Source organism: Dromiciops gliroides, chromosome 2 (genome assembly GCF_019393635.1).
Source record: "Dromiciops gliroides isolate mDroGli1 chromosome 2, mDroGli1.pri, whole genome shotgun sequence".
NCBI lineage: Eukaryota > Metazoa > Chordata > Mammalia > Microbiotheria > Microbiotheriidae > Dromiciops > Dromiciops gliroides.
Genome location: NC_057862.1, coordinates 546907051 through 546921914, shown reverse-complemented (window position 1 = coordinate 546921914; position 14864 = coordinate 546907051). Strand labels below are relative to the sequence as shown.

The window sequence follows — 14864 nt, the reverse complement described above, 5'->3', positions numbered from 1 at the left end:
TGACTGCTATGAGAAGTTGGGAGCCAAGTTTCTACATTCAAGGAAAATAAACCTAAGCTTTATTTTAGAGATGATCCGTTATTAATTCCAAGATGGGGCAAAGAGGCAAAAGAGAAAAGTGAATCTTTTGAGGTTAATTAGTCCCTAGGAATCAGAGTGGATCTCTATGTGAATCAAGAGTCCTTGGGGATTTTGGTAGGGATGAGGATGGGGCACTAACCTGTAGTTATTTCTGTTCTTTGTTGAACAGATAGGGAAACTTATCCTTTTTGCCTCATTTCAATCATTATTCCTTTTTTTTCAGAAAGAATTCTATCACTTTCTATAACAAGACTAAGTAATTCCTCTGATCCAAAGCTCTATGCATACATAGCTACCCAAGAAGAGGCACCTCTACATTCTTCTATCTTCCTATCTCTTCTGTCCAGATCTTATTTCCCTACTACGAGGTTTTAAGTTCCCTGAGGGCATGGATGATCTTTATTTTTTATATTTCCTTCAGCAGCCATAGGAGTTTGCAGAGTAGTCCTCAGCCCCTCTCTCTATTCTCATTCAAAGCTCTCTGTTCTCTTCTCTTAAAACACTCATCTGCCTTCCACCTTTGGCCTCTCTCAGTTCTAGGGCTGCTCTTGAAATTTAAATAACCCGTTTCCCCAAGACCTCTGAAAACCCCACTCCTTTCATGAAACATTCCTTGTCTCAGAGAAGTGAGTCGTGTTTTTGTTTTGAGAAGCAGCCATGATGCACAAACATGTGATGGTGCCACAGGTGTGCTCTGTCACAATATCACAACTACAGGATGCACGTGAGGCAGGGTTTTTGAGATTGCTATAACTGTTTTGGTTAAAATACTGATGAGAAAGTATGTGTGTGTGTGTGTGTGTGTGTGTGTGTGTGTGTGTGTGTGTGCTATTTAAAAAATGTGTTGTCCCATTCTGGAGTTTGGTATATCACAATTACATATATTCTATTACTCTTAGTACTACCCTAACATAAAACTAGGGACACATTTCCCTCCATAAACATGTTTATCTCAGGGTTGCTAAACTGTTTTCCATTCATGACCCCCCTTTTAGCCCAAGAAATTTTTAGGTGACCCCGGCACATAGGTAATACAAAATAGGTATCCATAACCTTTTACTGTTGCCAAATTTTTCGTGACCCCCACATTCAGTTACATGACCCCATATGGGGTCTCAACTCACAATTTAAGAAGCTAGGGTTTATCCAATTCTTGGGCTTCCATCTAAATTCGCATCTGTGCAGTCTGCTGTGGGTCCTGTGTTTGTTCCATTCAAGCAAACAGTCCACCACAAACCAACCACTGGTACAAACATACACATCTGTTGTACCCCATTCCATCTACTCAACTCACTGTATAACGGGTAAATCACAGCTTTTCTGGTCCACATCTATGAATGAGGGAAGTGTATTAGATGGCCTCTAAGGTCCCTTCCCACTTCTAAACTTATGAGCCTATGAACCCCATCACTGTCATGGGAATAGTTGGAAAAAACAACAAGAAACCAACAGTGTTTTTAGAGAAATTAAGGGGTCAGAAATAGGAGTTATGCAAATACCATCTCCACATTGCCTGAACTTTTCCACTTTACTTGATATACTTCCTGAAATTTTATAATTCCAATTTTATTTGGGGTAGCAAGAAAATGCAAGTAACTTTCTTATCCTTTCCAGAGGTCTCAGTCATTCACACATTAATATGGATTATTTTAAGCAAGATGTTTTCTTCAAACTTCTAGGGACAGGAAGTTTTTATTAGGGGAGGAGAATTGGTTAATTTGGAATTAGAGTGGGGTAGAACAGGCCTGGGTAAATGCTATAATTCTTTTTTTTTTTTTAGTGAGGCAAATGGGGCCAAGTGACTTGCCCAGGGTCATAGAGCTAGTAAGTGTTAAGTGTCTGGGTCCAGATTTGAAACTCAGGTACTCTGACTCCAGGGCCGGTGCTCTATCCACTGGCCACCTAGCTTCCCTAAATGCTATAATTCTAATGAGTGTTGAAACTGGGACTCACCCCAGCGTTGGGGCCTGGGGTTCTTCTTATTCCTCTAGTGCTCAGAAGTAGACATGAATCCATGTTTTTGATTTCACGGCAAGGGCCTATTTCTCTTACACACCTGTCTCTTTTTGAGCATGCTGGGAAACCTATTAACTATCTATAAAATTGTTTCAGTAGGGCAATGTCCTTAAGAGGAACCTTTAGAACACAAGCTGTTCCTAAATGGGGTACTGTTGTACTTGTTGCTATATGACTGTTATCAGTGCTGATTGTCTCATAGCTCCTGGCATTTGTTCAATCTTGCTATAGCACCAGGCACACATGGGTTCTCTAATAGTCATTATTTGATGATGAATGTAACAATAAGAAGTTAACTTCCTTCTAGAGGTAAAAGGGAAAGAACTTGAACAAGGAGAGAAAGAAATACCCTTTTCATTACTTGCCCCTTTCTAAATTCTTCATGTCCAACGTAAATAACTTAGAGGACAGAGAAAATGTGGGAAACAACATAGAGCAGAAACCGGATGAGAATCTATTGGGTGGGGTGATATTGTTATCTTATGAGCAAGGCTGATCTAAAGCCTAGGGAGAGCCCGCGGTTTCTTATACCTATGGGATATGTTGTAAGGGTTGCCTAGGAGGGCCCCGGACCAAAGGAATATGATCCTCAAAGCTTGCTGCATATACTTGAATTTCCGCTATTGGAGATTCATTCTCTTGATTGAAAACATTTTACCTTAACAGTGAAGTAGTTTGGTATAGCATAGAGAGAGCCTGATTGGGAAACCAGAAAAAACTGGTTTCAAGTACTACCTCTGATGCATACTGGCTGCTGTGACTCAAATAAACCTACGAGATGGGAAGTTGCAGAAGAGAACAATCTGAATTGATAAAGGGAGTTTCCTTACCTGTAAGTGTTTATGTATAAATTTGGATCAACAAAAAATATTTCATCAGCTATTTATGTATGAATAGGTTCAGAGGGGTGTATGGGTATTCAGGGAGGACCAGCACCTCTGGTCCGAGGGCTTGCTGAGCCCTTTTCAGGGCTGCTCATCCACCTGTCCCCCAACTGTCATCTGTGACTCCAAGAAGCTGTAGCATGTGCAGTGACCATACCCTGGTAAAATCTTCTTGGCAGATGAGCCAAACCAGGTTGAAGGTAACTGACAGGCCATAAACCCATCTGAGAGTTAGGGGGCTGTCTTCCTCAAGCATGTGAAGACTTCTCCCAGTGGAATGAGTAGATGAGAACAGTTTGCTCCAACAGTCATGAAGGCAGCGGAAGCAGGTGCTGTGGAACACTTAGAACTCAGTCAGGCACCAAGGTCATCCACTGCACCCCAGGCCATCATTAGTCATCTTGACTTTTGTCTTGTCACTGGATTTGGATGACTCTGGAAGAGAGAGTGAGGCTGACAACTTGATGTAACTCTACCTCACTTCAATCCAATTCAGGACATCACCGTGACGTTATTGGTCCTCTTCAGAAACAAAGGATGAACAACTAAAAACTCATATGTCTACATTATGGTATGTAATTTTATCTTCTTGATAATAGGTTTGTGGATTAAAATATATTTAAGTAGGGGCAGCTAGGTGGCGCAGTGGATAGAGCACCGGCCCTGGATTCAGGACTCCCTGAGTTCAAATCTGGCCTCAGACACAACACTTACTAGCTGTGTGACCCTGGGCAAGTCACTTAACCCCAATTGCCTCACTAAAAAAAAAAAAAAATATATATATATATATATATATTTAAGTAGAATTCAAATATACAAGGTGTTTGTTCCCAAAGTCAATTTCAAGCTGTAACAGCTAAAATTTAAAAATAGCTTAAGTTTTCAGGTTTTTAAAAAATTTTTTTGGCAGGGCAATGAGGGTTAAGTGACTTACCCAGGGTCACACAGCTAGTGTCAAGTGTCTGAGGCTGGATTTGAACTCAGGTCCTCCTGAATCCAGGGCCAGTGCTTTATCCATTGCACTACCTAGCTGCCCCTATAGCTTAAGTTTTAACAGCTTAAAAACTGAACTAAGACTTTTAGGACATCTTGTAGCATGCAATGTCATTCAAAGAAAAAATATTTTAAAATATACACAAACCTAAAAATACACAAAGCTTTTGGCAACAGGTAGCTTTGAAAATTGTAATTTCAGCCAAATAAATAATCACTTTCTAGGGATTCATTTAAACTATTTTAAGGCAAGGAAAATTCAAAGGATACAAAAACTCCTCACCATCTGCTTCATATTTTGCTTCTAAAACACTTCCACGTTTTATAATTGCATTGTGAATATGTAAGTGAAGATGCTTTGAATGTTCACCAAAGTCTTTACTTGAGAAGTAAACTTTGGTTTTCTTTTTTTTTTTCTTTCTTTTTTTTTTTTTTACAGGGCATTGAGGGTTAAGTGACTTTCCCAGGGTCACACAGCTAGTAAGTGTCAAGTGTCTGAGGCCAGATTTTAACTCAAGTTCTTCTGAATCCCAGGGCCAATGCTTTATCCACTGTGCCACCTAGCTGCCCCTAAGAAGTAAACTGAATGTGTAATGTATTGTGAACTCAATCTCAAACTTTTACAAATTAAACAATTATTTAAAAGTTCATAACTATGCTCATCCCAAATGTCTATGGATGACAGAACAGTAATAAAGAGAGAAACTCGGAGATTTTGCCCAAGGGAATGGGCCTAATAAATTAGGTGCCAAGCAGTACCTTTGGTATTTTGACACTTAATGCCTATCTTGTTTTTTTGTTTGTTTTTTTGTTTGTTTGTTTTTCAGGGCAAAGGGGATTAAGTGACTTGCCCAGGGTCACACAGCTAGTAAGTGTCAAGTGTCTGAGGCCAAGTTTGAACTCAGCTCCTCCTGAATCCAGGGCTGGTGCTTTATCCACTGCGCCACCTAGCTGCCCCTCTTAATGCCTATCTGAATACTTTTCTATCAGTAGGGAAAGGCCAAACTATTTTAAAACCTCTTAACCATTTAAAACTTTAAAGTTCTATCATTTCCTAGGTACTGTTTTAGTATTAAACTTCCTTATTCCCCACAATTTTATGAGAGATGTGAGAACTTCAAAGTGGCACAAAGTGAACCTTAAATGAAAATTGGTTGAGGTTTCTAGGCCTACCAGTTACTAATCTTACTAATGGGAGAGATATGATCTGCATAGACACGCTTGAAATATTTCTGGTTCTCTTTTTCATGATCATCCCTGAGAACAGGTTTTAATAGAGAGGGAATGGGACAGAATGAAAGTTGGCTACTCAGAGTGATGGGAAAAGGATGACCTTGGCCGATTTGTCTTTTTGGGTTCCTTAAGACCTCTAATTTTCTTCTTAATGTCTCTGGAGATTCTAACAGTTGTTCTGCTCAAATGCCTGGGGGTTCTTGCAGTTGGAGAATTATCCTTTTCTTCTGAGGATTTTACTTCACTTTCCTTTATAAGGTGTAAGGTGGGTCAAAAGTCCCAAAGGGGTCTGATGTTTCAATAACTTTTGAAAATTATTTTTCTTTATTTCCTATATATACATATTTACTCCCTATACATACTGTATATGATGCTATGATATTGTAGATTAAAAACAAAAATAAAGGAATTTTAAACATTGAAACCCCTTTATGACTTGTGACTTTTGGACCATGTTCTATATTTATTGTACTAGGAAAATCTTTTGTTTACATTTCTTTTCCCTTTGGAGCCACCCTGTTGGTTTTTCTGTAAGATTTTCATAGAAATGATTTCCTTTTATCTTCATTTTTTACTGGTCTTTTCCTCATTTTGTGCTATGCTGTTTTGAGGTGACAAAGGGTAACCTGTGCTTAGATGTTGCCCCTCACTGGGTGATCTTGTTACAAGTGATGGTGGAGACCATGGGTGTGACATGTTGAATACAGTGTTCTTTGCAATCACTGCCTACCTCTTTTTGTTGCAAGAGAGCGTTCTCCAGTGGTCTTGAAAGTTTGTCTGAAAATAATGGTGATGTAAAAATATTATTATTATTATTATTATTATTTTTGTGAGGCAATGGGGGTTAAGTGACTTGCCCAGGGCCACACAGCTAGTAAGTGTCAAATGTCTGAGGCCAGATTTGAACTCAGGTACTCCTGAATCCAGGGCTAGTGCTTTATCCACTGTGCCACCTAGCTGCCCCCAGTGATGTAAAAATAAAAGGCATCAATTAAAAAAAAAATTAAAGGAGGAAAGTGGAATGGTGATGAAGACACCATTTTAGAATTAGAAAAGATTATCTGGTCCAACCTTTTTATATTGCAGATGAGGACACTTATCTTTTAGTAGTTTTTCTTCTGAATGAATGAGAGCATTTGTTTTCTTTCCATTTTTTTTTTTTTATCTTTTGCCAATTATCATCTGGTTTTATAACACAAGGATGTTTTGATGCCCATTGCTTAGGAGGCCGTAGGAAGGTAGATTGTTTAACGAATTCTCATCCCTATACTGGCCCCTACTGGCAGACCAAAATATTAGAGCAATTGGAAGATAAAATATATTCCCTGGGCAATTAAGTTTGACAACTTTTTCTCAGATCTCTGAGCTTTCTTTTCACAAATGCTGACAACAGTTCTGGATTATGAACAGAAGGGTAGAATGTGATGGTAATTATTGCATCACAAATATATCTTTTAATTTCACCTTTACCCTGGCCATATTCTTTCCTATTGTCACTTGGTGATTTAGATTTGTACATGGGAGGAGCTTGTATATGACTGGGCAGCTGTCCAGATGTGTAAAAGAAAGAGTCCAGAAAGCGAGATCATGTGTCCGTGAGAAAGGGAGGGTGGAGCATTGGGCTAGGCGGAGCATAGCTTCTGTCTGGTATCAGAGGAATAAGATTTCCATTGAAGCAGCCAGCTCTTGGGAGGTGCCTTTTTTTTTTTTTAAACCAGGTACAATGCCTATCTTGTAAGCAACATACACATGTATACACCGTGGTATAGTCTCTGGAAACGGCCAAAGAGACTCTGCATCTGGCATATTCAGCTAAGGCTGAAGAAGAGAAAGATATCGACAGATCAGGATATTGGGAGTCATGAAGGTTGAGGCTACTCTGTCTCTTTAAGAAGTATGCTTGTGATTTCACGGACTGTAAGTAAATCTTGGCCCTTCTGAGAGTAGCTCTGTGGTGGTATCATTGCCACAGGAAAGTGGGGTGGGGGGTGGACCTTAGAATGAACTGTGAAAAGGGAAGTATGATGGCTAAGGAGAGGCATCATCCTACTTTGAACATAAAATCCTTATGCTTTCTGTAAAACGTAATGGGCCGTTGGAGGTGGAGATAAGAAATAGTAACTCTTCTTTCCAAACGGGAAGAAAGTTATCAGAGGACTTGGGACCTCCCCCCCTCCACACACACAAATACCCTTCTTCCATAGCCTTTCTTTAGCCATTCCATATGTGATGCAGTATTCCCTGAAATCCTGGTGATGGATGGGGGTGGATGCTCTTTCTTTCTGCTTCTCCAGGTAGGAGAGTGGACATCTGCTTTCATTTACTGATCAAGCGTTAGAAAAAGGCCTAGGCAGCAAGGTTCCTTAAGCAGCTTCTTGGACTCAAGGCCAGAGTCAGTGTGCGTGGGTGGGGTCCAAAACCCCAAGAGGGCACAACATAGCAGCATGCTGTAGAGAGGACTATGAGTACTGTGTGTAGGGGCTGCCAGCTAGATAGAGGAGATCCAGATGATACTTCAAGGGTAAGTTGCAGATAGGTTGGCAGGGTGATTGTGATGTCACAGGTTAGGCAGAGAAGAGGTTATGAAGTCAGAAAGGAAATGCCATTGAACAATCAGAGGCTAGGTTGTCTGGAGGTAGGAAAGGCAGTTGCCTAGGCAGATTTAATGCCTTTTGCCAGGGGGAAGAAAGTCACTAAGATTAGCAGGGTATATCTTGTTTCTGTGGTAGACCACCCTACCGTGAGGATACCCACCCATCTTACAAAGGAATGGAAAAATTACCTACCTCCCCAAGTTGGGAGGTCTAAATATTCTCCAAAACATGTAGAAGAAAACTATATATATACGGGAAAAGCCATATTCCTTTACCCCTATTCTTATTCATACAAAGAGAACTCATCACAGGAAGATAGCCCCTATCTGTCTAGTCTAAGCTATAGAATATTCCTCTCCCTTCCCTGAGCATGTAGTCATCATCCATGGTTTTAGGGTACAGGTATCTGGAGAATATGCAAGTGGAGAGAAAACAAGCTCAAAAGATCACTACTTACTCCCCCACCCTCCTACCTCTCCAGATGCAGTGGCCTCCATGGCTATGATAAGCTTCCTGTTTGTGGCGATGATGTGTGTTGTCCAGCACCTGATGCTTGTCAGTGACCGGATGGACCTGGACACGCTGTCCCGAAGCCGACAACTGGAGAAAGTAATGATCGAAGAGATGCGGCAGCTGGAGCTTGAGTTTGAAGAGAGAACCCGCGAGGAGGAGATGCAGCAGGCAGTTTGGAAACCATTAGAAACTGAAGAAAAACATGAAATCGATGAGGAAAAAAGCATCAAGGAAAACTATGCACCAACAGAAGATTCGGAGAAGAGCTGGGCATTCAAGTCTGAAGACCCAAAGGGGCCAATAGGCTGGGTGCTGGGGAACCTGTGGAATGCAGGGCTCTTTGGTCTGTTTCTCCTCTTTGAGCTTCTCCGGCAGAATATGCAACATGAGCCAGCTTTTGACTCTAGCAGTGATGAGGAAGAGGAGGAAACCACTGGGGAGACTGTTACTACATGCAGTTGGCTATCTGACTTTCCTAAACAGGAAGACTTGGATTCCTTTTTTGAGGAGAACCTCCAGAACACTGCCCGTGACCTGCCTAGTACTTGTGAGTTTGTAGAGAGCTTTGTGGATGACCTGATAGAAGCCTGTCAGGTGCTGGGCCGGAGGGAGTTACTTCCCCAGCTGGAGGAGTGCCTGGGTGTGGGCCCTGCCTTTGAGAAATGGGGCACTGGCCAAGATGCCCACAGGTTTGAAGTGCTGGTGCCTCTATCAGCCCCACAAAGCAATTCTTTCCACCTAGAGATGAGAGCCTCAGAATCTGGTCCGCTTCGTTGTGGCCGAGTGCTGGTAGAGTCGGAGTGTGTATGCAAACGAGAAAAGCTTTTGGGTGATGTGCTATGTCTTGTCCACCACTGGGACAATACCTCTGGTTCTGGTAAACTTACCAACTCCCTGAAGTCCAAATTCTGTACTGGCTCAAACCTGGATGTATACAAGAGCCTGCATTGGTTCCGAAACACAGTGGGGGATGCCTGGACCCTCGTGGCACATAAGTATGACTTTAAGCTTAGTCTCACACCTTCAGTCACCTCATGTAAACTGAGGCTGGACTATCGCTCAGGTCGATTTCTCTTAATCAACTTGATCCTGGGAGTGCAGCGGGATGACTCTCTGGTTTATTTTGTGAGTCAGTCACCTGAACATGAGAAGCTGACTAGCGTGGACTGGCCTGAGTCTTTCGCAGCTTGTGAGCACCTGTTCCTGAAGCTGGTTGGGCGATTTGCCCCAGAGAAGACTTGTCATCTCAAGTGCCTCCAGATCATTTCATACCTCCAGAGCCTCAAGGCCCCGCCCCATGGGCTGCATCAACCCATTCTCACCCCTTACCACTTCAAGACAGCCCTCATGCACCTCTTGCTACGGCTGCCTCTTACTGACTGGAAGGCTGAACTATTCCCTCAGCGGCTCCAGGACATCCTCTGGTACCTTGGCCGTGGGTTACAGGAGAGATGTCTTTATCACTTCTTGATTGGAAATACCTTTCTACCCCTTACCATCCCAGTCCCCAAGAACTTTCGGAGTGCCAAGCCTGTCAATCTCTTTCGGCACCTCGAACTAGACTCTGCGGCACACTCAAAGGCAGTGACAGAGTTCCATGACCTTGTGACCCAGGTGAAATCTTTGCCCGGCTTACCAATATCTGGTAGGGTCATGTAAAGGCCATTAAAATGGGATTTCTGATTTTTTTTTGCTCCTATAGAGTCTGTTTTTCAGATGTCTCACAATCAGTGTCTGTACCTCTTGACATGTCATGAGGATATATGTAGTTCATGATCCTGGGCATGGGGAACAGAAGGAGATGTCTTATAGATGTCTCCCAGGAGTTCATGAAAATAGGGTATAGGCTACCTAGCACTAACTAACCTAGGCTGTGGCTTCCAAGGTTTTTCTACTGACATAATTCACAACAGGCACACACGACCACATGTTCATGTGACTGGAATCCAGAAGGAAAACAGGTTCTGAAAAGCTATAAATATTTGCACTAAAAATGGGTGGGAGGGGGGTAATCTGAGAGAATGCCCATTTTAGCCTGTTCCTATTTATGCACATTACCTAGTTTTCCCTTTGAACTTGTGTGATCTATTTAACTTGCATCAAAGCTGTGATCACGTTCTGTAAAGTGCATTTTAACCATAAAGCACTATATAAATGGGAGTTGTTATTGGAATAATTCAGCTATAACACCTCATCCCAAGCAAATGCTGTCAAGACTTTTGATTTCAAATTCACAGATTTCAGGATCCAATTCTCCCTATGAAAATTCCCTACTTTCAGTATTTCTAATATACAACTAAGAAACAAGACATCTTCTTTGTTGAGTTTCTGTTATGACTCCAGATTTTCTAGCTATATTGTATTCTTGACATCACCAGTCCTAATCAAATCATATATTAGCATTGATTCTTCAACATTGTTATTATAAGAATCAGAGGAAGGCCTCCAGCCCATTGGGGAAATCACTTATCAAGAATTTATGGAGACATAGCAAAAATTTGCACAAGATAAAAACATGAACAGGTCATGATCCACATGGTTGGAAGAAGTATCCACACTGTTGTTGAAGTGTAAGATTCTGAAATTAATAATCTACTGTATAGCTAAAGTAATTTACTTATTCTAATTGGTGCCAGTATCTGACAACTTTTCCAGTGCTTGGAAGAAACAGTACATAAGGAAGATCTTTTAAAAACACAGGGTCACTAAGATTAATAATTTCTGTACTGTTATTATTGAAGGAGAATATCTCTCTCAATTTCAAGACATAACCAACAATTTCTACAGAGTTGAGGAAGAGCTTTTTACATGGAAAGAAGCTTTAGTCATTAACCTCTAGTAAATTAACCTCTAATGCATCCTTGCTTTTCCCCAGTTTGGTAAATTCTTTCAATTTCTTTTAAATTCAGGGTAATGAATTATCTGAATATTGTGGTTTTCAAAAGTGAGTTTATAAGAACCCAGGCTTACAACAAAGTGTTGATTCTAAAGATGTTTTGGGTTTGCTTTTGCCTTTTAAAATAACCTCAGGTATCAATTTATATAGGTTTGTGGGGGAGAAGAATGAAGGTGGGGATCATAGCTAGAGATTGTACATGCTATTTCTTCCCCAGTTATCATAAAATGTTATCTATGGAAATGTGGCTGACATGACATCAACACTACCAGGGGATATCAGATGTTGGCTAGCTTCTCTGAGACTATAGTCACAATAATACAAAATGGCTCAAAACATTTGTCAAAATCCAATGCTAACTCACATTGGTTTCCATGGTCCAAGAGTAGCTCCCTTTTTTGGTATGATACCTACTGGGATATGCCGTGAGTTCTTTGAAGTTGTGATAGTTTTATGATGGTGGAAGAAGTTTGTTATTTTTTTAAGTATGCACACACACATACACTTGTTCTATGGAGTTGAGAATAACTTGTGTTTTATTTTTGAACCAATAAAGTAAGCTATTTTCTATACAAATCCGCATCCTTTTTGTACTAAACATGTCAGGCCAAGGTTACAAATGCCTAACTCTAAATACCACCAAGTACTTCCCAGCATATGTTGGCATTTCACAATATACTTAATACCAGTCTGCCTTGTGTATTTCCCAATGGGTATGGCCAGTGGCCAGGAAAGAGCAAATATGAAAGTTAAACACAGCATATTGTTATTGTGCCATGAACAATTTCTGTAGTGCCACAAGCACATAATCTCTGCAAAATTAAAAGGTCTAAGTGACCACAAACAGTATTTATAAGATCTATTAGGCATTGGTCCATAGAGAAAGAATAAAACTGGTACAGTATTCTAGGTGGTTATTTCCCATGTAATAGGAGTCATGAAAGAGATTATAAAAGTATGAGTGGGTGAAGGAAGCAAAAGAAACAGTCAGCAAAGCTTGGGTGGAGCAGAGGGTGAGGAAAGGGGCAGAAACAATGAATAGAAAGGACATAGTTACCAATAGTTTTGTTTTTTATTTTGCAGGGCAATGAGGGTTAAGTGACTTGCCTAGTGTCACACAGCTAGTAAGTGTCAAGTGTCTGAGGTCAGATTTGAACTCAGGTCCTCCTGAATCCAGGGCCAGTGCTTTATCCACTGCACCACCTAGCTGTCCCCATTACCAATAGTTTTAATGTTAAAGGGCATAGAGCTCTCATCAAAAACAAATCAAAACAAAAAAAAACAACTCCAAACTTTTAAGACTCAAAGGATTTATCTGTAAGGACACAGCATTATTCTCTTATGGGTCACTGGTTATCATGCCATCTGGAAAAGTTACAATGTGTTAGTGGAAAGATCCTGGTGAGATTTGTTTTCCAGTCAACATTCTCTGCCATTAAATAGGCTGTATGATTTTAGACAAGTCATTTAGCCCTTCTTTGCCTCAGTATACCCAGGAATGATGCCCATTTTAACTTTGAAAAATTAAAAACACTATCATAGTTCACACACTAAGGGAGGGCAGTTATTATCTGGCAATCAAAGGAGAAGTGAATTGTTGCTTCTTAGCCCATAATTTAACAGAGCAGGAATTCCCCATCATACACAAAACCAAAATATTTACTTGTAAGCCAGGATGAATGCAAAGGCATTTCCAAAGTCTTCTCATAGAGACTTAGTGTTTTATGTCATAAAATATACTATCAAGTTAAACAAAGTTTAGAAGCCAAAAATGATACTGCATGTTATCTAAGAGCATAACATCAGAGTTCTCCATCCAGGTTAAAGACATTTCAAGGCTGAATTATTCCATTAGAAAGAGAATCTCCATTTGTGACTAAGGTAGGGCTTGCTGGAGACTCTTTTTTTTTTTTTAGTGAGGCAATTGGGGTTAAGTGACTTGTCCAAGGTCACACAGCTAGTAAGTGTTAAGTGTCTGACCCTGGATTTGAACTCAGGGTCTCCTGACTCCAGGGCCGGTGCTCTATCCACTGCGCCATCTAGCTGCCCCTGGAGACTCATATTATTTTTCTGGCAGCCTAAAAAAGCAGTATTTGGGGAGTTGTCCCCTCTGTTCCTTCCTTTTCATACAGAGGTATTGTGCTTTAGACATTAATGATAAATCATTGTAATCTCTTTGTACATAACTCTAGCCCCAACCAGCCAGAAACAGATATGACATTCCGAAGAGACAAAACCAGAAACAGTGATGAGAATACTGTACAATTGGGTATCAAACCATTCTTAATCAGAGCCATAACAATGACCAGATAGGACAGGGCAAAAGTATGGCCTTAGATTCTTGTGTTGTTTCCCTTAACCCCATGATGGATGTTAACCCAGGCTCTTCAAAGGCTTCTCTAATGCTACCCCAATCCTTATCACCATGTATCCTTGGCATTCGGCTCATTAGAGGACATCGTAGTGGGGTAGCAGTCAGGAAACAATTTGTGTCTTCTAAGGCTAGAAAAAAAATAATCCCCTCTTCCCCAAAGACAGTCAAGTATCAGAATAGATTAGCCCAATATCACACACTCTAAACATGAATTACATTTTGGAATAATTACTCCAAAAGGTGGTTAAAGCAGAAAAGTTTAGCTAAATGAATATAGATGAGCAGGAAGGGACCTTAGAAGTAATCTGGTCCAAACACCTCATTTTATAAATGAAGCAAATAAAGAAAGATGAATTGAATTACCCAAGGAAAGGAGCAATGGACTCTCAATGCTAGGCCTCTTGATTTCAAAGTCAGCCAGTGAGGAGGGTTCCTTTGTGGGTTAAGGATGTTCACAATCCCACTTTGACCTTTTGACATCAAAACCATGGCAGACAACTTAGAATTGGTTTCATTCAACTAACATTCATTTAGCATCTACTTTGTGGAGATGTTAGTCAGCAAGTCAATAAGAGGTTATTAAGCACCATGTGCCAGGCAAAGTTCTGAGGATGTCAAGAGCCTACATTCTAATGGAGGAGAGAATGTGTAAATAATCATGTACATACAATATACAAACAGTGTAACTGCAAGGTCATCCAAGAGAGAAAGCATTAGCAGTGGGAGAAACCTAGAAAGCCCACTTAGAAAAAGATTGGATTTGAATGGAGTCCTGCAGAAGGCTAGGGGAGAAACAAAGTTTAGATAACAGATCTCTGATCTTAAGGAGTTTACAGACTACCAGTGGGAGTTGCACAAATGCTAGGTGAGGTGGGAGGGGGAAGGTTGTCAGGGACCTCCACAGAAATCATACAACAGGGGTTCTTAATTTGGAATCTGTGGGTAGCTTTCAGGGGCCCAGTGAAATTAGATGGTGGAAAAGTTAAATATTTTTCTTAACCTCTAACCGAAGTTCAGCATTTTCTTCAATTATTTAAAAACATTAATGCTTAGCACTGTGTCTAGCAATATAAGTGCTTAGTAAACATTTATTGATTGAATTACATTATTCTTAGTCCACAGACTTCATCAGAATGCCCAAGGGATCAATGACACAGAAATCGGGTATCTAAGACCCCCTTCCCCGGTTCTATAGCTATCACACATTTCCGTTTTCCTGGCTAATGAATCTTTGCCTTTCCTGATACCCCTTAATTCTAGTGCCTTCCTTTTAATGATGT

General features: G+C 40.6%; 1 protein-coding gene across 1 annotated transcript; it reads left to right on the top strand.

Annotated features, from left to right (window-relative positions):
• The first annotated feature begins 6804 nt into the window (after positions 1 to 6804).
• Positions 6805 to 11734, top strand: ITPRIPL1 (ITPRIP like 1). Its single transcript, XM_043981623.1, has 2 exons — positions 6805 to 7124; positions 8283 to 11734. Exon 2 carries the CDS (start codon positions 8297 to 8299, stop codon positions 9971 to 9973), a length of 1677 nt encoding a protein of 558 aa, XP_043837558.1. The 5' UTR covers positions 6805 to 7124; positions 8283 to 8296; the 3' UTR covers positions 9974 to 11734.
• The last annotated feature ends 3130 nt before the right edge of the window (positions 11735 to 14864 follow it).

What these genes read in the sequence shown, in the direction of transcription:
- ITPRIPL1 (XM_043981623.1), top strand. Translation starts at nt 8,297, where the DNA reads ATGGCTATGATAAGCTTCCTGTTTGTGGCGATGATGTGTGTTGTCCAG.